This window comes from Indicator indicator, chromosome 11 (assembly GCF_027791375.1).
Source record: "Indicator indicator isolate 239-I01 chromosome 11, UM_Iind_1.1, whole genome shotgun sequence".
Classification (NCBI taxonomy): Eukaryota; Metazoa; Chordata; class Aves; order Piciformes; family Indicatoridae; genus Indicator; species Indicator indicator.
The window spans coordinates 25,386,929-25,410,931 of NC_072020.1; the positions used below are offsets into that span (position 1 = coordinate 25,386,929).

The 24,003-nt window shown below is 38.8% G+C and overlaps 1 protein-coding gene across 1 annotated transcript; it reads left to right on the forward strand.

Annotated features, from left to right (window-relative positions):
• Positions 1-1,055: 1,055 nt before the first annotated feature.
• Positions 1,056-22,816, forward strand: SP4 (Sp4 transcription factor). Its single transcript, XM_054384881.1, has 5 exons — positions 1,056-1,154; positions 1,637-3,194; positions 20,877-21,105; positions 21,320-21,519; positions 22,572-22,816. The coding sequence occupies exons 1-5, from the start codon at positions 1,074-1,076 to the stop codon at positions 22,814-22,816; spliced, it is 2,313 nt and encodes a 770-aa protein (XP_054240856.1). The 5' UTR covers positions 1,056-1,073.
• Positions 22,817-24,003: the final 1,187 nt, after the last annotated feature.

Here is a 24,003-nt window from a genome sequence, read left to right on the forward strand (position 1 = left end):
CCGGCGTGGGGAGCCGGGCTGAGGCGGAGAGGGGCGGTGGAGAGGCTGGGCTCGGTTTCCTGCTCAGTGGGCGTTAGCCGGGCCCCGGCGGGCCCCGCCCCCGCCGCCACTCGCCCTCCCTCAGCCTCGCAGTCTGGCCGGCCCGCAGCTGTCACTCAAGACGGCGGGCTGAGGCCGGCGGCGGCGGCGGGCGGAGAGAGAGGCAGCTACGCCACAGCCCAGCGGCGGCCATTCGTGGAAAAATAGGCCGTCCCGCTCCTCCCAGCTCGGGCTGCGACCGGCCTTCTCCCCGCTACCCCCACCCCACCCTCCGCCTCCTCCTCCTCCTTCTCCTCCCCCCTAGAGCGGCGCCTCAGCGGGGCATTAATGCGGGATGAGCGGTATGTAACCCCCTCCCTCTCTCCCTCCTGTGCACACCCCTCCCTCCCTCTGCTCCTCCCTCCACCCTTCATCCCCCCTCTATCCCGCCCTCCCGCGTTACCCCTTTTCTTCTCTGTTTCGCCCCCTTCTTACCCCGTTTTTCTCTTGCTACCCCTCCACCCATCTGTGCTGCTTCCTCTTATACCCCCTTTCTTCTTTTCCTCCCCTGCCAGCCCCTCCGACTTGCCTCCTCTTTACCTCCCTCCTCCATTCCCCCTTTCTTTGCTAACCCTCCCTCTTGTGCACATCCCTCCCTCCTTCATTCCTCTTTTCCTCCCTCTTTCCCTCCCATGCACAACCCTCCTCCTGCCCCCTAAAGCATCGACGGCCACTCAGTGGCCGTCGATGCTTTAGGGGGCAGGAGGAGGAGGAGGGTTGTGGGTGGTTTTTTCCTGCTGTCTCTGGGAGAGGAAACCAAACCTCCCCTTTCTGGGTGTTAACTCTCCAGCCCCCATGGGTTGGGTTTCAAACCACGTTTCTTAGGAGTCGTTCTTTTGTAATAATGATTTGCACTGTTGTTTTTATGAAGAGGTAAAAGCGACAAGCTGGGAACCAAAAAGGATATGCTTATAGGGTTTGTTACTGTACAAATGAAGGTGAATAATTAACCTGTTACACTTGATATTTTTGCAGATCAAAAGAAGGAGGAAACTATGCCCACAGAGGGAGAGAAATCTCCCGAGGCAGAGAATAACAACAATAATAATAAAAAAGGGAAAAGTGGAGGCTCACAGGTAAAGCACACACACCCCCAAACAGGGAAGTGCCCAAACTATTAGCATTTAAAATGAAATGTTCAGCTAACAGCCTTTCCTGCTCAGGGCATCTTTCTTTGGGTTGGATGAAACATAGTTGGTTGGCTGCAACATTTTTACTGCCTGGACTTGGAGCAGGGTGAAGTGTTTGTTATATTTTGCAGTGATCATCTGCTTTCCATTTTTCTTTATTTTTAGGGGTTGAAAGAAAAAAAATGACTGAATTGAGGATGTGGTTGAGGTCCTGGCTGTCACATATAAATTGATAATTGAGGCCTTTAAATGTAAAAATTACTTACAGAAATGCATACTTCCTTATTCAGAGCTAGATCATTGCTCTCTATGCAGAAGCACTTTTTTTTTTTTTAATTCTTGCTTCCTGTGTAAACCTTAATGCTTACTTCTAATGGTTCATACTGCTGCTCTTCTGAATTTGTTCTGTTTTCTCTCTTTATGGATAGGATTCTCAGCCTTCACCTCTTGCTTTGCTAGCAGCCACTTGCAGCAAAATAGGAACTCCTGGTGAGAATCAAGGAACTGGCCAGCAGCAGATTATTATAGATCCAAATCAAGGTTTGGTGCAGCTTCAGAATCAGCCACAGCAGTTAGAATTGGTAACAACTCAGCTTGCTGGCAATGCTTGGCAGCTTGTCGCTGCTGCTCCTTCTGCTTCAAAAGAGAATAATGTTGCTCAACAAGGATCTTCTGGTGCTTCGAATGCAGCAAGTCCTACCAACAGTAACAATGGAAGTACATCTCCCTCAAAAACCAAATCAGGCAATTCTTCTTCAACAACCCCTGGACAATTCCAAGTCATTCAAGTACAGAATCCAAGTGGCAGTGTCCAATACCAAGTGATCCCACAGATTCAGACAACAGAAGGTCAGCAACTGCAAATCAATCCATCTAATGCTACTGGTCTACAAGACATACAGGGTCAAATTCAGCTTATTCCTGCAGGGAATAATCAAGCTATCCTCACAACTGCAAATAGGACCGCTTCGGGGAATGTTATTGCTCAAAATCTAGCAAATCAGACAGTTCCAGTCCAGATTAGGCCTGGTGTTTCCATACCACTGCAACTGCAAACTATTCCTGGTACACAGGCGCAAGTTGTTACAACATTACCTATAAACATTGGTGGGGTAACCCTAGCGCTGCCTGTGATAAACAGTGTAGCAGCTGGAGGAAGTTCAGGTCAAGTTGGCCAGTCTACTGAGAGCGGAGTTTCCAATGGAAATCAACTAGCATCTACACCTGCCACTTCAGCCTCTGCTACTACAATGCCAGAGTCTCCTTCTTCATCTTCTACCCCTACGACCACTGCCTCAACATCTCTAACTAGCAGTGACACACTGGTAAGCTCTGCAGAAACAGGCCAATACACAAGTACAGCAGGCAGCAGCTCAGAGCAAACAACTGAAGAGCCTCAAACAACTGCTACAGACTCCGAAGCGCAGAGCTCTGGTCAGCTTCAGTCCAATGGACTACAGAATGTCCAGGATCAGTCGGGTTCCCTTCAACAGGTCCAAATTGTAGGTCAACCTATTCTGCAGCAGATACAGATCCAGCAACCTCAACAGCAGATTATTCAGGCCATTCCTCCACAGTCGTTTCAGCTCCAGTCAGGGCAGACTATACAGACCATCCAGCAGCAGCCTTTGCAAAATGTTCAACTGCAGGCAGTGAGTCCAACTCAGGTGCTCATCAGGGCTCCAACTTTAACACCATCAGGGCAGATCAGCTGGCAAACTGTACAGGTTCAGAATCTGCAAAGCCTTTCAAATCTTCAAGTTCAAAATGCTGGGTTACCACAACAGCTAACCATTACCCCTGTATCTTCAAGCGGTGGCACAACTATTGCGCAGATTGCACCAGTGGCTGTTGCTGGTACCCCCATCACTCTGAACGCTGCCCAGCTTGCTTCAGTACCTAACCTTCAAACAGTAAGTGTTGCCAACCTGAGTGCTGCCGGTGTTCAAGTTCAAGGAGTTCCTGTTACCATTACCAGCGTTGCAGGTGAGTGGCCTGACAAAGTTTTTGGTTTGGTTTTGTGTTGGTTTTTTTTTTTTCCCCACTTTCTAGGAGTACCAGACAGCTTCAAGTTAATACCTTATTCAGGATTTTCTGTAATAAACATGAACACCTTAACTACGCAGAAATGCCTTATCACTAAATTTCATATTTTATCATTGTATCATAAACTGACACGTTTCCTAAATATTGAGCTAATATTACTAGTTGTGTCAATTGAAATGGAACTGTTTGTATTTGATAAACTATTCTTAACTGATCCCATTCTCCATCTCATTTAAGATTTGTAGACTTCGGTACTGAACGTGAGATTTGACTGTTAGAGCTTTGATATGCTTAAAAACCAACAAGCTTTCCCCAACCAGTCAGTATAGTACCTGACTCTGCATAGAGAATGTAGGATGAGAGTAGTGACAGTGTGCGAACTGGAGTATCTTGTCATAGTATGCATTTGTGTGGAGCTATCTGTTGTATTCTGCACTAACTCCCAAACTTGTTCCCTTAAAAGTTTGAGTTGTGCAAAGAGACTGAGTGGAGAAGGTGTGCTGCACACAGCATAGCTTCTGTGACTTTTTTAAAGAATAAAAGTAATGGTACCTCAGTACTTGCTGATGAACTTTTGGTAGGTATTATGAATGTCTATTTGGTTATGCTGGTCTAATAGTTGGGAAAGGAGCTATTAAAAGGCTCTAGGCTGGATGACAGACCTTAATTCTAGAGTAAATCCTGTGCAAGGTCTCTGCAGTGCCAAACAAGGGCAACTCTGTGTGTAAAACTTGCAAACTTCTAACATTTCAGATAAAACTTAATTTAGGGACTCTGCCTATTTGATAACCTCTTACATAAGCTTGGTCTTATTTCATACAAATAAAAGGCTCCTATTGTAGTAGCTCTAATAAACTCTTGTCTCAACATCAACCTGACTGTAGACAGTTTTTAAGTATAAAACTGTGAGGGGGAAAAAAAATCATGTGTAATGTCTAGTGTGCATAAATAAACATTATTATCATATTGACTCAGCCTGGTTTTCATAGTCATATGCTAAGATGAGAAGCATTTAATTAACTGGGCAAAGGATTGTTTGTTTTAATTGAAGCGTTTATGAGGAGACTAAACAGTCTGGTAATAAGACATTGGCCACTGGGAGAATTTCATCTGCTATGGCACTTGATGGCATGTTGAAACACTAAGAGCTGGGCTGGATGCACTAAGCCTGACTTAGTGTTACAGCCACATTAGTTTGGGTAATCAGAATTAAAATCCTGATCTTGTTTGTAATTGTTCAAAAAGAAGTTTCAGTTATCTGGAGCTGACCAGCTGCTACAGTATTTTGTGAACCAATTTACCTTGGAAGAATTTTTTTTCTTGATGGGAAATTGCTGCTTTACTACTGCTGTTGAGTTCCCTACCTAAGTGGGAACTCTTAGGAAGCATGCTTTGGGAACAGCCTAGATTTAGGGGTACTGGAAAAACCTTTCTCCATGCAGTTTTTTTCCTGCTTACTGATGATGTACAGCTGTTTAGGACACAGTAATAGGTATTGGAACAAAAGATTTTGAATATCATCTTGCTCAGTTATCTTGCCTGTGCCTCTGGTTACATTTAGTGACTTCTGGGCAAAAATGAGATTGAGATTTGTAACTGAGGATCAAAGAAGGGGAATGAGTCATAAATAGAAGCCAAGTTTGACTTGTTAACTAAAAGTAAGCTTTGTGACCACTGAATTCCTTCCACCCTTTTTAAATTTTTTTCTTTTTCCTCCGTCTTTCTCAGTTGTTTGTTTTGGGGTGGTTTTTTTTTGCCTCTCCGAGATAGGCCTTTTGGTTGTTTCCACAGCACTTTTCACTGCTACTAGCATAGCAGTACCCTTTTCTTCATTTCTTCATATATAAGGTACTATTTCTGTTCCCCAAGGTTTTGCAGCTACAGAGAGAGAACAAAATTTGAGAATGTGAGAGGTTACTTATAAATAAGAGACGGAAATAAGAGAAAGAAATACCTACTCTCCTCTGAAACTTCCAGATGCTACACTCTGGGAATGGGAGACATGGTAGCATGGGAAGGAGAGTGAAGAGTACAGTCCTTAATGCTGCATCAAGTATTCAAGGAAAAAAGGGTTATGAGATGGAAAATTACAAGCATGCTAAAGTTAAGCATTTGGTTGTCACTTTAAAGGAATAAGCTGTCTTGATCATGGCTGTTAACTTCCTCAGATTTCCTGGGTTATATTAGAAACGTTTTTCGCTATTACTGTTACAGGAAACCTTTTTTTTTTTTTTTTTTTTTTTTTTTTTTTTTTTAAATAGCCCACTTGGTTACCTGAACATCTGCAGACTGGTAATTCCATTCTTTTTCTGCAGTACCTAAGATTGTCAGTGTGAATTCTTGTACATCAATTGAGCTCTCCAGGAGTGGATCATTTGCTACAAATGAGCAGTAAGGTGTTAGAAATGAGCCATACAGAGGATGTCCAGAAAGTGTGAGGGAGAAGACTGAGTGAAGGACTCATCCCATGCACTGATTCAGGAGCTCTAACTTTGTTAGGAGAAAAAAAAAAAATGATGTTGGCCTCCAAGCCAAACTGATCAAGCTAGCTAAGTTTCAGGGGAAAAAAAGAAATCACAGTAAGTATTTATGTGAAGTAACTCTTCTTTTATTTGTGTTGTAGTTCTGTTACTTGAACACTTTTTTGTTTGTTTGCTTGTTTTTTTCCTAGTTATATCTACAGTGGGATAATTTAGGTACCATCTTTTTTTTCAATAGTAAATGAAATAGTAAAACATTAGAATTCTAAATCATTGCCTGCACAAAAATTCTTGGCTTAAAATTATGGAAATATTAAGCTGTAGAACTGTTTTGGGGATGTTTCTTTTTTTTTTTAAACTTATCAGGTGGGCTCTAAATTCCAAGAGAGACAAATTTTCATACTGGGGAAAAAATACTGAAATCTTCAAATAAATATTATGTTTTAGTATGCTTTTTATAACCTTTGTTATTCAAAGTCTCTGCTGTCAAGGCCAGCAAGATGAGTAAGTATGTTTGAAGGTTTTTGTTATCTTTACCACTTAAGAGTTCAAATGTTGCCCATGGTAAGTATCACATTTTGAGTTATTTGTTTTGTGTGGTCAAAAATCAGGGCAAAGATGAGTTCTCACATCTCTTCACTTTCTGGCCTGAGGAAAAACTCGTTATGTTATCAGTCCTATACAGGAGAATTACTTTTTTCACTGGGAGAGTGGCTGCGCACTGATAAAAGTTAGCCAGAGAGGTTGTGGACTCCATCTTTGGAGATACTCAAAAGTTGGCTGGATGTGGGCCTGCACAACCTTCTTGTAGTGTTTGGACTAGATGACCTTCAGGGGTCCTCTCCAGTCTACTCCAATCTGATTCTGTGAAATTTTTCTGAGAATATAGTAAGTGTCAATCAAAGGAATCATTAAATGTGTCAGAAGAAAGCTAGATGGGAAGCTAAAAAATAAGTATCTGAGCCTTAAAAACAGATCCTTAAACATTTAAATAAGAACTAATCAAACAGTGGACCACATAAAAGCAACTGTTTACTTGAACATGCAAGGACCTACAAATACCTGCCTTGCTATGAGATCAGTACCTGGCATGGTCTCTAAGTAAGCTAGTTCTGTACAAGTACAAAGTGGACTGCATTTCTTACGTGCTGTGTGAATTGTTGTTTTGCACATGATTCCCTGTGGAACAAGATAACCTTTAATGTTAATAGGTGGTGACTTCCTGAATTTAGCACGTATGAGCTTGGGAGAAGCAGGTACTGCATAGTTCTCTTGCCTTTTTTCAAGGCTTCTGCTGTGACAGCTGTAGATGCAAGTTCAAAGGATTCCTGTCCCTACAGCCCTCCTCCTCTTCTCAAAATATCTTCTGCCTTTTTAAAGCTTATTCTCAGGCCTTTTTATTTGTCTAGATACATTAATTGACAATATCAGTTACTATGTGGAAGGAACCTGGTTTAGTACCTGATGATTCTTAGAAAAATAAATCATTCATAAATTGTTTCCTTTTGGTGGGCTAAGTTGTTTTTTGTCCCTTCAGCACAATGAACATGGAGTAGATTCATTTTAGGAATAGCATGGAATATGAACAGTTGTGGATGCAGAAGAAGATGAGATGAGCTAAAACAGACCAGTTAAACCATAATGAAATGCTGAGTACTAATGGATTTCCCAGTAAATGTTTTGTATTCTGCCTGTAAGATTTTTTTCATTGGAACCTTCAGAAAAGTTCTTGAGCTTTTTCCAAACTTAGTGTTTTTTGCTCACAGTGGGAATATAGTGGTGGTGGTAATGATACCTGCCCTTATGAAAAAACAAAACAAAACAACCAACCACCCAAGAAATAGATCAGACTTGTTTCTACATTAATTATACATCTTTAAGTAATTCTGTTACATGGTGATGAAGATTTTTTGTCCCATGCGAAAGTGTATGAGACACTTGTTTTAAAAATAGTGAAAAATATTACTTTTATTTTATGTATACTTAGTTCAAGCTTTGTTAGTTGAATTAGGCAACAGTCACCAGACTCCCATCACCTTGCAACTCAAGTTCAAGCCATTTCATTTGAGTGTGATATGGTCTGAATTGTGGGAAATTTTGAATCCATCCACCAAAATAACCTGGAGGAATGACTTACTCAGTGGAACTGTCTGTTACCTGGCAATACCGGAACTGGAGAGCTTTAAGTCTTCTGCAGGGATGTGCTGTGGACTATAGAACAGTTATTAATGACAATGAAGGCCAATATTGAGTGTTACTATTGGGGCACTTTGAAAACATAATGAACCTTACCCTTCTGTTTCATACTCTCTAGTAATGTGAGTTACTAAGGTATTCTTGTCTCTGAGCAGCTACTTTCATTGTACTATTAGTAGTTATGCAGTTGTTCAGTACCTTCAGGTCTCCTTCTGCTGTCTTGTGCCTTTTCTCATTTGTCTGCATCCAACTTCAACCTGTCTTTAAGGCTTTCCTTATTTATTAACTCTTCCTGTGTGACAGTCACTGGTTTTATGACTTGCTGTTCAAAGACAGAAGACACTGTTTAGATATTGCTATCATTCTGGTTCAAACTTTGCAGAGGAGTTTGAAACATTCTATGGAATTCTTTCATCGGGAATAATATGCATGTAACTCAGGAATAGTTACTGGAAAAAGGAAAACATTGCATACATTTTCAGAAAGGATAGAAGAAGGACCCTGGGAAGAAGTCAGCCTCACCTCTGTACCTGCTAAGATCACAGAACAGATCCCTCTAGAAGCCATGTCAAGGCATATGGGTGACAAAAGTGAATAGAGATGGCCAACATAGCTTCACAAAGGGGAATCACGCCTGACTAATCTGTTGGCCTTCTCCACTGTAGTGATCATACTGGTAGGTAAGGGAAGAGCAGCCAATTATCATCTACCAAGACTAACGTAAGGCCTTTGGCGTGATCTCACACAATAGCCTTGGTCTCCCACTGTTTGATGGACAAGGAATTGACTGGATGGATCTGTTCAAAGAGTTGCCAGCAGTGTGGCTCAATCTTCAAATGAAGGTCAGTAATCAGTGATATTCCTCAGGAGTCTGTACTGGGACCAGTGCTGTTCAGTATCTTTATTAATGACATGGTGGGATTCACCACACCTTCAGCAAGTTTTCAGATGACACCAAGATGGGTGCTGCAGTTTCTGTGCTTGAGGGAAGGGATGTCATCCAGAGGGACTTGAACAAGCTTGAGCGCAAAACTCATGAAGTTAAACAAGGTCAAGGGCAAGGCCCTGCACCTGTGTTGGGGCAATCTCCAATATTGATACAAACTGATTAATGGATTGTGAGCAGCCCTGCAGAGAAAGTCTTGGGGATATTGGTAGGTGAAAAATTGGACATGAGCTGACAATGTGCACTTGCAGCCCAGAAAGTCAATGAATCCTGGGCTGCATAAAAAGAAGCAAGGCCAGCAAGTCGAGGGAGGTGATTCTGCCCTTCTGCTCTTGTGACACTCTATCTGTAGTCCTGTGTCCAGTTCTGGGGTGCCTGGTAGAAGACAGATGTAGGCCTCTTACAATGGGTCTAGAGGAGGGCTGTCAAGATAACCAGAGGGCTGGAACACCTCTCTGGTGAGGAAAGGCTGAAAGAGTTGGGGTTGTTCAGACTGGAGAAGGCTCTGGGGAGACCTTAACGGCAGCTCTTCCATTACGCAGAGGGGACTTATAAGAAAGACTGAAAGGGACGTTTTAACCAAGGCTTGCCTGTAGTCACAGGACAAGGGACAGCAGTTTTAAACTGAAAAAGAGGAGGTTTAGATTGAACATAAGGAAGAAAGCATTTTCTATGAAGGTGATCAGTTGCTAGAACAGGTTGCCTGGAGAAGTTGTGGGTGCCCCCTCCCTGGAAGTGTTCAAGACCAGGTTGGAAGGGGCTTTTAGCAATCTTATCTAGTAGGTGTTTCTATGGCAGGGGAGTTGGAAGTAGTCAATATTTAAGGTCCGTTATGACCCAAACTGGCTTTATGAATGTGAAAGTCAAAGGTTTCTGACCCTGTGTGATAATGGCTGAACGTGATATATAGAAGAATATGCTGAGGTATGCTTCCTGCCATTCAGTCATCTGCAGCTCAGGTCTTTGGGAGCAAGAAATGGGATCTAATTTTTTTTAATATTTAGGAATCCTTGATGGATTTATTTCCATCTCCGAATTTGTCCTTTTTTGGCCATGTAAATTTTTTACATGTTCAGTACTTGTCTGCAATAATTGTCTTAATTTTTGTATAAAAAAAAAAAACCACATTTTTATTTAATGTTATTGAACTCCTGTATTGTGAAAAAAATAAGCTGTCTGATTCACCTTTATACCACTCACAGTTTTCTGTTTTCTCTGTCATATATGTTAGTTATTGAGAGAGGGGAAGGTATTTAGTCTGAAGTCCTAAACTATGGCAATTGTGTTGTTAAATGACAGAAAACACATTTTCACAACATGTGACCTGTGGGTCTCCTTGCTTGTGTTAATGTAATAGTGTGTCCAGAAGCAGAACTTAGTGACTTGGGTAGCTAAGAAAGGAGGGATTCCTGTAGGTGGTTACAAGGTGAAAAGGGTTTAAAAATAACTGCAGTATATACAAGTGAAGTGGCAAATATAAATACTAAGGGTGGAAGTCAAGTGAGCTGAAGGATGATGGTTGCAGAATTTATTTTTAATTTATTTTAATTATCTAACACATCGGGTGTGTCTCTGGATGTTCTTTTCAAGCAAGCTGCAGGCTATGGAATCTGCATTAAAAGATATGTACGAAGAATTAAGCTATTTTTCACAGAAACAAACAACAAAAAAATCTGGGGTTTTTTTTGTTATTTTTTGTACTTCCAAGTGTGCTGCTTGGTATTCTGAGGCTATAATTGTGAGGAGTAGAGAAATTTGGCATGCTTTTGTCCAAACTCATGAAAGGTCACTCAACTGTTCTCAGGTTGCCTTGAGCTGAGAATTGTTGCAGGATCAAAATGCTGTAAATATTATAGCACTGCCATCCTTTTCAAATGCTTCAGAGTAATTATAGGAGAAGCATTTAGTCTGCTAATGACAAAATTGCTTTGGTTGTAGGATTTTCTTAAGCTGAAATTCAAAATAGTGGCAGAAACAGTTTACAAACTATGCTGGAGAAAAACAAACATTTGCCTTTATGATGGTTGCTTAAAAATAAACTATTAATATAATGTTCCTCAACTTGGTGCATAAGGAACAAGCAATCTACTTTTTCAGCTAAACTGCCTATGGAAAATAACCTGGTAAAAATGACTCAGTAAAACAAGCTCTTTCAGCCTGACCTCTGAGTAGCAAGGTATGACTTCATCATTACTTCTGGATAAAGTGTGTAGGGGAAGCATTTCAAGTACCAGCTTTGCTCATAGTTGCCAGGTGAAATACATTTCTAATGAGCTGTTTCTGTGCTGTTAACTTAAAGAATTAAAAGTGAACTCTTAAGTCTTCAAAGCAAGATACTAGTAAAACTATTTCCCCAGTAGAGTGTATGGTCTTATAAAAATGTTCCATCAGTACAGGTGCAGTCTGAGAATATCAGGTTTTGCCATCCCCCCCCTCATTCTCTATTGTCAGGAAACAGCATATGGAGCAGAAAATGAATTGGCTGAACCTTCTTGTTCAGAAAATGTTAAAACAAGCAGACTGAGTGATACTGTACATCTTTGTCAGCCTGTTAGTTTTGGGGTCTTTCTTGTTTGTGGTTTTGTGTGTGTGTGTGGTTTTTTTTTTATTTGTGGTGGTGTTGTTTGGTTGGTTCTTTTGTTGTTGTTTTTGTTTTGGTTTGGGTTTTGTTTTGTTTTTAAAAGGTGCTTAGATCTGCAAATGTTGGTCCTTCCATTACCATCTGGGGAGGTCCTGGCAGCAAGAAGCTTGTTCAAAATCTGATTTCAACAGCTTCCTCAGTGTAACTTAGCTTTGTATGATTTTGGTACTGGTAGATACGATGCATCGGTTCTTGCTATTTTAATAAAGTTTCATGACAATGGTGATTATTGAAAAGTCAAACTGTATGGAAAGGGATGACATGTTCTAAGGAGAATGTTAATTTTAAGTATAAACAATGTTGTTATCAAGAAAACTGTTTTCTAATGATCAGTGATTAAAATTAATAATTTATCTAATAAAAGTAATTTTATTTTAAAACTTCATAAAAGTCGTAAATTGTAGCATAGTGGCTTTGGAAGCAATCAGAGCTGCATAACCATGTAATTTTTAGAATAAACATTTTGCTCTTGTCATGACACTTTCAACAAAACAGTATCTCTGGACAGCTGCAGTCTCTTGAGAAATCACAGAATTGTTTTTGTTGGAAGAGACCTTTAAGATCATCAAATCCAACTATTAAATTAGCACTGCTAAGTCATCACTGAACCAAGCATCATTTCTCCAAGTCTTGTAAATGCCTCCAGGGATGCTGACTCCACCATTTCCCTGGTCAGCCTGTTCTAATGCTTTACAGCTCTGTGACAAATTTTTTTTTTCCTAATACCCAATATATACCTCCTTTGGCATAACTTCAGGTTTACCTTAGTTCAGGGTATAGTTAAGTAGTTCTATGGACTTCTGTATACATCCACTCTTCAGAATGGAGTTGCCAGTGATGTTTAATACTGCTGAGGTGGTCATGGTAAGCCATGCTATCCCAACACACATATTTAGTCTTAATAGATTGGCAGACTCGTATAGTTTTGTTGATCAATTAATATCCTCTTGCTTCCCACTACCAAAAAAAATAAAGGAAACTTGAAATACATGTATACAAGTTAGCTACAAGTCTGACTTGTCTTTAATTATAGAGCAGTTTAAAGTGATGATGTGACCACCTTTCCCTTGAGCAAAATACTGAAGTTTAAAAAATATAGACCTTGATTTTTTTCTGTTTTCTTTGGTCAGTTGAGAATAACTGACGAAAATATCAAGCTCTTTTTTTTTTTTTCTGTACCAGAAAGGAAGATTAAGCATATGGTTTTAAAGGGATAATAATATTACAGAAGAGGAAGGCAGAATTTCTAAGAGTTTGGATCTTTGAGATTTACATGGCTTCTTTTGTGATTCTATAATGTGTAACTTTGTTACAGTCTTCACCAGGCAAGAACCAACAAAGTTACAGTTTTTACATCTTCAATAAAGCAGTCTTTGTATTGGTTACCCTATCTACCCATGGACTGTTACAAAATCAAGGCTTGCTTAGTCCTACTGTAAAAAGCCTTTTAAAATGCTTTATGAATAGTTTTTCCTCATAACTTTTAATCACCTTGCCAGTGTTCTTTTGATTCTGAATGAATTCTCAAGTGCTATACAACTTAACCTAGTTTTAAAGTCAGCTGTCTTCCTTTCTGTTGAAAGAATTCTGCATTTTCCAGGTGTGTACCTGTTAACTAATCCCTCCTGTGCATAGAGGCATATTTATTTTTATCTTGATCAACATGAAGATAGCATTTCATATAGCCAGAACGTTTACTTCAAGGACATTTGTTAACCTTCTAGTCAAGTGTGAAATATGTAAGCTAGCTAAATAGTAGTAAAAAAAAACCCTGCAAAACACAACCAAGCCCGCATCCCCCACTCATACCCTCCAAAAAACCAAAACAAGTACTGAAAATTTAACTTCCATTTTTTCATGTCAGCCTCCTTCTGTTCTTCCAAGATTAAGCTATTACTATTTCCATGGTAATACACAGAAATTGAACTGAGATGCTAAGAACAAATATCCTGCAACCGACATTTTAGTTTCCTTATGGCCAAAGTGCATAAGATAAGCATCTAGGTTTTTTGGTAGTTTGTCAGGTCTTGAGCTCCTCTCCTCAGGCTGTGTACAGACCAACAGTCAACAAGTTTCCTTCTTGTCCTGTCCCTATTTCAGAATAAGGGGGACAGCTGGAAAAAAAAAGCCAAGCCATGTTCTGTTGTGGCTATAAGATGTAGAATAACTTGAGATTTGGGACAGGGTGATGGGGTAGAGGAAGATGTTTCATAGAAGTAAACTTAAATTCTTCCATTTCTTAGATCTGTTACTAGTTTCTATACAGTGCATCTGATATCCTGCAGCACAGTTGGTGCTTGGCTTTTCAATTGTCTACTTGCTCTAAGGAGTCAGTGTTCATCTACAGGGCACTTGAGCACTCATCCTAAATATGCTTCTTTTTTTGACTGTTTTTTTCAATGCTGATGAAAATCAGGGTTTTTTTTCTCTCACCTTAGCAGTAGTATAAGTTATTTTTCTGATTCCAACTCTTGCTTTAGATGACCTAATAAATGGATCATATTTTCTTTCCATCCAATGCCACAGCATCCAGAACAACCAGAGGCATTGCCTTGTATTGATTGAAACCTTTACTTGGTTGTACAAAACTAAATTTTGTGGAACTGTAGCTCTGAGGTTGATTTTTATGCCATTTCTGTATAGTTCTGTCTGTGTTGTATTTGTGGTAGCTCTTTCCTATGTTTAACAAAGTAAAAAAAAGGGAAAACTGAATTTCAGTGTAATGAAAGATACTGGGAAAACTTTTCCATCTCAAAATACTGAAGTGACTTCAGGTTATCCTGAAGCATTTGAGTAAATCCTTATGGTTTTGAGAAGTCATTAAAGTAACTCCATGAAATTTCAAGGGCATTGTCTTTGTGTTGCCATTAGGAGTCTTGCACAAAAGGATGAAGTCTTCAGGGTTTTTTTAAGGTGTTTAAAACTTTCAGACATACTTTTTACAGCTTTAAATCTCATGCTTCAAAGTGTAGTCTTTTTCACAGAAGTTAACCTTAGTGATGATGCTATACAGTAGTTTTTGCACACACTGAGACATTTGATACAGGAAGCTTTTGGGGGAGAGAGTAAGTTTGTACAAATCTTGTCAAAATCAGCAACAGGAAAAAGATAGACACTTGCTGAAGTGCCCCTGTAGGAGGTAGAAAAGACAGATGTCTAGGTGATAATGCAGTTTGCACTGGAAACTTTCTTCTTGTAGTAGCATTTGGACACAATTCTGTGCTGTGATGACCCTAGTGTCCTGTTCTAGTTGAGAGGATCCAATTCCTCTCTCTGTTCCAAACTGATCTTCTCTGCAGACTATGTGGGTCCCTGGCATCAGCCCTTTGTACACTTTCTGTTCTGGGGAATTCTCCCTTGGTCACATGTTTGTTTCTTCATCAATCTTTACAAACCACTGCTTCAGGGTAGGATAGAGGGCAGAACTGTTTGCATATGATTCAAATGGTAGTGAATCACATTGTCTTCTATGTAAATACTGAAACATGGTATTTTCACATATATTTAATTTTAAGGAACTATTTGAATTTCATTCTTCAGCATGCAACCTTCTTAATTGATTTTGTTTAGGAAAAAATTATCCCTAACTAAATTATTGCCACAGACTTTTGTTTACATTTTAAAATCTTGGCTACATGGTAAAAGTTTTCTCTATTTTTACATGTTACATAAATATAAAGTTTTGTTAATATTTTAAATATTTAAATATTGTAAATGTATAAAAAATATCTCATTAAAAATTATCTGTTTGCAAGCTGGCTGTACTTCATGCACACAGGGGAAGGGGAGATGAGAAACCTCTTTTCTCCCATTGCTTTGCATCAGTAAGTTGTTGAGTGGGTGAATTGCTGTATTAACTCTGATGGTTGTAGAGCTTTGGAATTCTGCAGAGTGTCATTAACTTTACTTAGCTCTTCTGTAGTAATGTACATTAAATTATGAACATCAGTTGCAACCTTCTCTTTCATTTGTAGAATATGCAGTTGAACAATTTTTTTTTTTTTTTTTGCAACATTAGTCACTCTGGTTGTAGATATGTGCCTCAGATTTTACAGTACTGAGAACTCAGACCTGACAGAAAATGAAATGCAATGGTGTAGTTGGTATCAGTTTTTACACTAGCATTTTATTGTAACTCAAAGCTGTAACTGGACTGCATGTACAATAAAGTTCAGTCATATACAAGTTCAGTGATTATTTTGTTAATCAAGAGTGTTTCACAATTTCAGGAAATCACTATTAAAGAAATTTTGGGAACCTGAGAAAGACCTTTCATTTTCTAAATGTAAATGTGTGGTGACTGCTTTTACAAATCATTTATAGTAACATAGATGATGTGAGGTGTGACTTTATTCCCTCATGTAATGGTTTGTTTAGACCTCTCAAATCTGTATTGAAACATGTACTCTTTCTACTGGAAGATTTGATTGCAAATGGTGAAGTGTAGTGACATCAGGTCTTGTGGTTTGGACTGTGTCAGGAAGAAGCAATGTCAGGTGCTTTCACGATTGTAGTAGAATTTCTGGAAGGCTTTAAATGGTGTTTTAATACCCCTAGTAAAAGGTCACGTGCATTATTTTTAATAGGTCTTTTTTGTCCAGCTAGAAAGTGTCAGGAGGTCATTCTGTTCCTGTGTGGATAGCGTTGTCTCAGCCACCTGTTTTTAGAATAAGCAGGGTTTATTTAAAATAAAAATCTAATTTATATCTAGAGTAAAGTTTATTTAAGAAATAATAAAACTTCTTTATCTTCCCTTAATAAATATAAAATTACGTAAAAGTTAAAGCTCTTACTAGAATCCATTACAGATCATGATGTAGTTTTAAAAAATCAAATTCCCATACAACTCAAGACTAGAGCAGTCTCAGTTTCAGATTTAGACCAGGGCATGTTTGCTCATTTGTTTCATGAAAATTTTCTGATTTTTCTTCAAAAGCAAAGATTTTTCAACAGGTCTAAAATATATTTATTTTACTTTCAACAAGAATAAAGCATTTAATCTTTTATAACTTTAAAATGAGAATAGATGCATTTCTTTCATATATTACTAGTGTGTTAGCTTGTCAGGATGCTCTTTCAGGAGTTCAAAACAAAAATTAAGTCCAGAAATTACATTTTGGAACTTCCAGTGTTTTATGACGTTTATGTTAATCTCTTGCAGAGATTTATTTATCAGAAAAGACTGCTTCCTTCAGTTACTCTTTTAACTCAAAACATAGAGATTTGCTTATTTGAATATTGTGGCCTGAATATTTAAATAAGGCTATTTGAGTGATATTTTGAGAGTTTCAAAACCTTTTTCTGTGAATTTAGTAAGTGTAATCTAAGGGAAGGGAGTTTAAAATAACTTTATGATATTAATTTAAAGAAGAAACTCAACATTCACGTTAGAAAATATAACAACTTTGTTAATGCTATCTAAGGAAGAGTCATTTAATTACTCTTTAACTGAAACCATATGGATAATGTAATTGACTGCCTGAGCAACCTTACTTTTGACATTCTCTTTTGTATTTTTGTTGTCAACTTTCCAGCTGTGAAAATTTCCACTGAAATAGGTCACTATGTTTAATAAATAGATTAAAGTGTAGCTCAGTGGCAATGTCCTATATTCCTTGATAAGTGTGATCCTGACAGGGGTAGGGGAAGAAAAGTTCAGAGCAGGTAAAGTATGTGGCAGCAATGGTACTTGATATTCCGAAGAAGTATTACAAGATTCTTGTGTGGTTGATTGTTTCCTGACTTAGAGACTGAAAGTTGGTTTCTGTCTAATCAGCACAACAGACTGGATTTTTAGAAATGCTGAACAGACTTCCCTATAAGCATTGGTTGATCAGATCCAGCAAGAGCTGTATTGGACATTTATCACTGGCACTAGTCATGGAAACAAAATAGGAGTTGTCCTATTCAGTGTGCATCAATTTACATCTTCCTTGGAAAGCCTTGCTCTGGCAGCTGGAGGGAAGTTGCAATGAAACTTTATCTGTTCAAGAAAGTTAGAAAAAGGGGAAATTGAGAGAAAATTGTGCTCTTCAGCTGTGTTCTGATACCAAAGCAGTAAGGTCTTAGGACTGTTTTTCTCAAATAGGGCTTTGTGACATGGATGGAGTCATCCCTCTAACAGACAAATGGCAAAGGTTAATTTTTATTAATGTACTTGAAAACATAACTGATAGTGAAATTAGCATAAGAGGCTGCAGTAGGTGTGGCTATATCATCTGTTACATCTTTATCTTTTGCAGTGACCGTTCCTAGGTTCATCATTTATTGTGCTGCTCTATGAATTAACTGAGTTTGCATCTTGGGTATATTTAAAAGACAGAGAGCAATTCGTGCTCTGTGAAAGAATACAGGCTAAGAAAATTCTTTCTGTTAATTTGTTTACCTTTGGCTAACCAAAATCTGCAGTTGGTTTTCACCACAAGCAATCACGTTATCATTTTAAGATCAGCGTCAGATGTAACAAAAATCATCAAACCTTTTTGACTGGCTGGCTATTGGTGGCACTTAGTACTTAGCAACTTAACAGCTTGACAAGGAGTTGCCTCTGGACCAGCACTTTCTTTGCAAGCTCTTCTGTCCTCTTCTGCCACTGTTAGACTTATTTGTATTTATACCGAATATTTTTATACCAAATCCACTAATACTTGCATTTTTATCAAAATATTCTCCTTACCCTATTCTCCTTCAAGGATTCCTTTGACTGTTTTTCTTTCCTTAGAATATGGGAAATAAATTTATTTCCAGTACATTGCTATTCTGAAAATAAAGACTGTCTTTGCGTATGGAGACTCTTCTTATGCATATGGAGATTCTGCACTCAAGATTAAGACTGTAATTCTTTTTCTGTGGTTCCTCTGCTGCAAATACCAGGCTTTTAAAAGATTTTGTTGTTGTTTTTGTTTTATTTTACTATTTGTATGTCCAACAGCAAGTGAAACTCAAAGCTACCTCATCTGATTTTGGCCTTTTTCTTTTCAGAGACCTGAAAGTATTCAGCATCTGTCAATACTCGTGGCCTGCTTAATAAAACAAGGAATTAATGTTTATTCATATCTAGGCAGAACAGGTACAAGGTCCAGATGGAAATCAAGAGTAGTAAATGGGAAAATTTGGTTAGTTCTTCTGGTGAAAATAACCTGGTACTGACTTAGGCACATGACAGATTTATTCTATTTCCTGTAGAGTGGCCTGTTAGAAGACAGTCAGCTCACTTTGGGAGGTCCTCTGTATAGCATGTTCTTTAGTCCTAATGTGTCAGCATGTATGTGGTGGTGGTAGGTGGTGTGTTAGACTTCATCTGTGGCTGTTATGGTGGTGTTCTTTAAGATAGCCAAGCATATATTGCTCCTCAGCTGCCATGTCAATGGAATAGTCATTATCCCTTGCAGTGTTCTATATGAACTGACTTGGTAGCTAGGCAGTTTACACTTCAGAGTGTTTTTAGAAGTCTTATCCCCATTGATGGTATCTATTACAGAGGCTTGAGAAGTTTGAACCTTATTTGAATCTCTCTGAAACATGTTACCTATGATGGATTTCTAAGGTTTAAATTAGTGCTTCAGTACTGAGGGCTTTCATGCCTTAAAATACTGAGTCTATTCTAAGCAATGCTGGTTGGTCATTGCACTCTCAGCAACTAGCTGGTATTTCCTCTTGCTATGAAGGCACTGAACTTTTTAAAAATCACAGCATCTAAAGATACTTTGTCCCCTGCCAGTTCCTGGCAGGACTGGCATGCAGTGTTGTCACACTGTGGCTGGAAGTCTTATCTCTGTGTTAGATGTAGTTTGTCACATTATTTTCTTAGACCATATAGTACTAACTATTTAAGCAAACATATTATTACTCTACTGCTGAAGAAACTGCACTTCTTACCTAGATTGGAATTGTCTTTATTTTGCTTTAATATCTGACAATAATCCTGATTCCCTTTGATCAAGAATGCCAATGAGATCAATGAATTTATAATGACACTGAGTTCTTAATTCATCAAGTCAATCTTAGAATTCTGTGTGATTCAGTCAAGCTGCTTTTCCAGTCTTCTTGAAGACATTCTCCCTTCTGCAAAATAAAAATCATGGAATAATTGAAGTTGGAAGGGGCCTATAAGGATCATAGAGTCCAACTCTCTGTTCCTTACAGGACTACCTAAAACTAAGAGCATCATCCGGATACTCCTTGAACTCTGACAAGCTTGGAGCTATGATCACTTCCCTGAGAACCCTATTCCAATGACCAACCAACCTCTCAGTGAAGAACCTTTACCTAATGTCCAATCTGGACGTCCCCTTATGCAGCTTCATACTATTCCGATGTGTCTTGTTGCTGGTCACCAGAGAGAGAAAATCAGCACCTTCCCTTCTGCTTCTCCCCATCATGAGGAAGTTGTAGACTGTGATGAGGTCACCCCTCAGCCTTCTCTTCTCTGAGATGAACAAACCAAGTGACCTCAGATGCTCCTTTTAAGTCTTGCCCTCAATGCCTTTCACCGTCTTGGTTACACTCTAATATTTTGATGTCCTTCTTATGATGAAGTCCACAAAAATGCATCCAGTACTTGGGGTGGGGCCACACAAGTATGTAGCGTGGGGCAGTCACCCACCGTGACCAGCTAGCTGTGCTGTGCTTGATGCACCTCAAAGCACAGCTGGTGCTTTTGGATTCTAGGGCACACTGTTGACTCATATGCAATTTGCCATCAATCCAGACCTCCAGATCTCTTTCTGCAGGGCTGCTCTCCAATTTGTTGTGCCTTAGTTCATATGTATAACCAACACTACCCCATCCCTGGTGGAGAATCCTGAAAAAAAAAAAAAACTGACCCAACAAAGCTCTGGTATGCCAGCTTGTTCAAGTCTGGTCTTACAACATTTCTTTTCCTATATGCAAGTCTCTTTGTGACTCAGTGCTGATTCGGGATAGGCTGTAGGAGAAGTGACAATGTATCATAAAGCAACTTTTTAAAAGTAGCTAATTGCAATCTTCTGATTGTAGATATGTTTTCAGAGGTTGAGATGTTAATTTGCAATAGATTTAACAGTATTTCTGTGTAAGATTTTGTTTAATGGTTTCTCAGCTTTTGAGAAAAAGGAAAGCCTTGTTAAACTAGTTCACATTTCTTAGTGTCAGTAATTTGCAGTCTTGTAGTGGTCAAATAACAAACTGCATTACACAGGGCTGTCTAAGCTAGCAGGTAAATACCATGGTAATGCTTCAGAAACATGGCTTGATTTATTATTTCTTTTGTGCCTTCCCTGCACTTGAGGGGCACTTTTGTTCTATAAAACATGTAAAGTTTATTTGTGCATTTTGCTTGCTGAAATGACTAACAAAAGGTACAAACACCTGTTTTACAGGTCAACAGCAAGGACAGGATGGAGTAAAAGTACAGCAAGCAACAATAGCTCCGGTTACTGTAGCAGTAGGTGGCATTGCTAATGCAGCAATTGGTGCTGTTAGTCCTGATCAGATAACACAAGTGCAGCTGCAACAAGCTCAACAAGCCTCTGATCAGGAAGTGCAACCTGGCAAGAGATTGAGAAGAGTTGCCTGCTCATGTCCTAATTGCAGAGAGGGAGAAGGAAGGTAAATGTAAATTTTATCAGTATGTATTTAGACATCTTCTCCCAGCTTGCCTTGTATTGCCTGTATTTGAATGTTTTCTATTAGAAAGTATGTTTAGCTAGTTCTTCTTAAACAGGGGATTTTAATTGTTGCTATTAGCGTGAAATATTTTTCCTAGTAGCTAATAAGATTTTGGAATAGAATTAGTTACCACTTCAAATTTTATCTTTTTAAGAGGCACCAATGAGCCAGGAAAAAAGAAACAGCACATCTGCCATATTGAAGGATGTGGAAAAGTGTATGGCAAGACATCTCATCTCCGAGCACATCTGCGCTGGCATACTGGTGAAAGACCATTTGTATGCAACTGGATTTTTTGTGGCAAGCGATTTACGAGGAGTGATGAGTTACAAAGACACAGAAGAACCCACACAGGTTGGTCAGCCCTCTCTGCATGCGTAGTACAGCAAGTCTGAATCATAATGGCCATGGTTCAAGAGTGATATTAAAGTTCTCGCTTTAAAATGTAAATATAGTAACTTTAAAACACAGGAAATAGTAGATTTCAGTTTTCATCGATTCAAGCTGGCTGTGAGATCAAATCAATAAAATGAGAGCTGTCCAAGCTGGTTTTCTCTACCTATGGTAGGAAAAGATCACAGATCACATATAGCTGATGTGTATTAGGGGTGCTTGATCTGAATTTAACACATGAGACTTGTAGGACTGGGCATGGACCAGAATTGTGGTATTCTCACATGGAGTAGCTCAGTCCTTAAGAAATTTGTTAACCTAGTCATATATCAGATTTGGTCTTCTGGGGAAGTTTCCTGACATTTCAAATGAGAACTTGAAAAGCAAGTTCTCTTAACAGTTCAGATTGGAAAGGTGGTATTTTAGAAACTGGAAATTTGATCAGCTTTCGTATTTCTAGCCTCAAGAAGGTGTGCCCCCCACGCCGCCAACTTAGAGCATCGGAAGACAGCACTTGAAGTCTAAGAGCTAGTTAAATTCAACCAGTGACAGGACTTCTTAATGTGTTGAATTTATCTCTCCTGACATAGATGTCTTATCCTCATGGAGCTTTGGCATTCCTGTTTCCAAATTCTGTTCTCATCACTATAGTCTAAATAGCAAAAGTATACTTAAAAAATGCTATCAAGTCATTCTTTCAGGTCTTTTACCTCTCCTATTCTGTCAGGTTTATGGAGGTTTGGTGACCTGAAATTCAAACTTCTCATCAGAAAGTGGCAGCATAGCAAATATTTGTTGAGAACATTTTAGTAGTAAAGAGTAGATTGCCTGTGACTGAACAGAACACATCTGGAAGCTAGACAGGTGGAGAAGAAAACATTGTATCATTTTAAAGATGCTTCATAAGGACACTTTCTGTCCTGTTGAATGGTAAAAGGGACAGATTCAAATGATCAAACAGGGCTCAGTGCTGTCTTTCTGTAACATTTTGGTTTTTCCTTCTTTTAAAAAAGGTGAAAAGAGGTTTGAATGCCCAGAATGTTCTAAAAGGTTCATGCGAAGTGACCATCTCTCGAAACATGTCAAAACTCATCAGAACAAGAAGGGTGGTGGAACAGCCCTTGCTATTGTTACCTCAGAACTGGACTCATCAGTTACTGAGGTTCTTGGTTCTCCAAGAATTGTCACTGTTGCTGCCATTTCTCAAGATTCAAACCCAGCAACCCCTAACGTTTCAACAAACATGGAAGAATTCTGAAAGGATCATTTGTATGGACGCCTAGTGCTGCACTTAAGTTTACATACCTTTCAGGATATGGAAATGGGCTGGTAAAGTGGATTACAGAGCAGGAAAACATGTTTTCAGTCATGAATTCTGTAAGTGTTCGAGTTGGAGGGTCAGCATGGGAAGTGTACACCGGTGCAACAAGATAAAAATCTCAAAAATACAAGCAGTGCAAATTGATGTACTGGATAAACAGCTGGGGGAATGTTATTTCCATACTGTACTTTTTTAGTTACATGTCTGTATATCATTTAATGGTTTTAAATGAACTTTCCCCCCTGCCTATTTTGGCGTTGTGTGTTGATGTGTTTATAAAAGCAGATAATATCAATGTAAACCAGGGTGGACGTTGACTAGGATTAATATCATTTGATGAAAGTACTGTGTTTCTAAAACAAATTTGTGATATTTTTGTGAGAACATCTTTTCCCACACAATGAAACTGAATACAGATTGAGTGACAGTAGGAATATTTTAGGTTTTCGCTCAGTCCACAGAACATGTCAGTTGATTTTGGCCGTCTTTTCTCAAGTTTTGGAATTGCTCAAGCAGCAGCTGGATGATGCATGCTGCAAAGTCAGTTCTGAGGTGAACCTCAGATGAATTTTGGCCACTACATTATAGTAGTGTGTATGAACGACAATCAGTGAATTCTAATTCCTCTCTTTGTTTGGAGAGCTAAAGTTATGTAGAATTAGTGTATGCAGTAGGAAAGATATTAACATAAGATTCTACAAAAGCGATGGTGTCTGTATGTAGGATGAAAAACGAATACGGCAACTGTTGTCTCAGTTATTGGTATTTAATTTAAGTATGTTTTAAAACATCCACAGTCCATTTCTAACTCATAGCTTACATGAACTCTAGCTCAATTTTAAGTATTTAAATGTTTTATTTAATGTTAGAGTTCATGGTAATTAATGAGGCAATTGAGTGTTGTAGCTCATTCTCCAGCATCTTGTCTCTGTAAATATTAGTTTGTTATATTGTGGTTAATGTGCTGAGTTCTTTATGCTTTGACTTAACAGCCAAAGAAAAGAATTAGTTATCACATTTTAACCAAAAAGAAAAAAAAAGGTATTGAAAGTAAATGTTTTCTCTCTGTTCCCGTATATATTAACGTCTTTATTTTCTCCTCAAGAATAGTGTGTAAGCTGGTA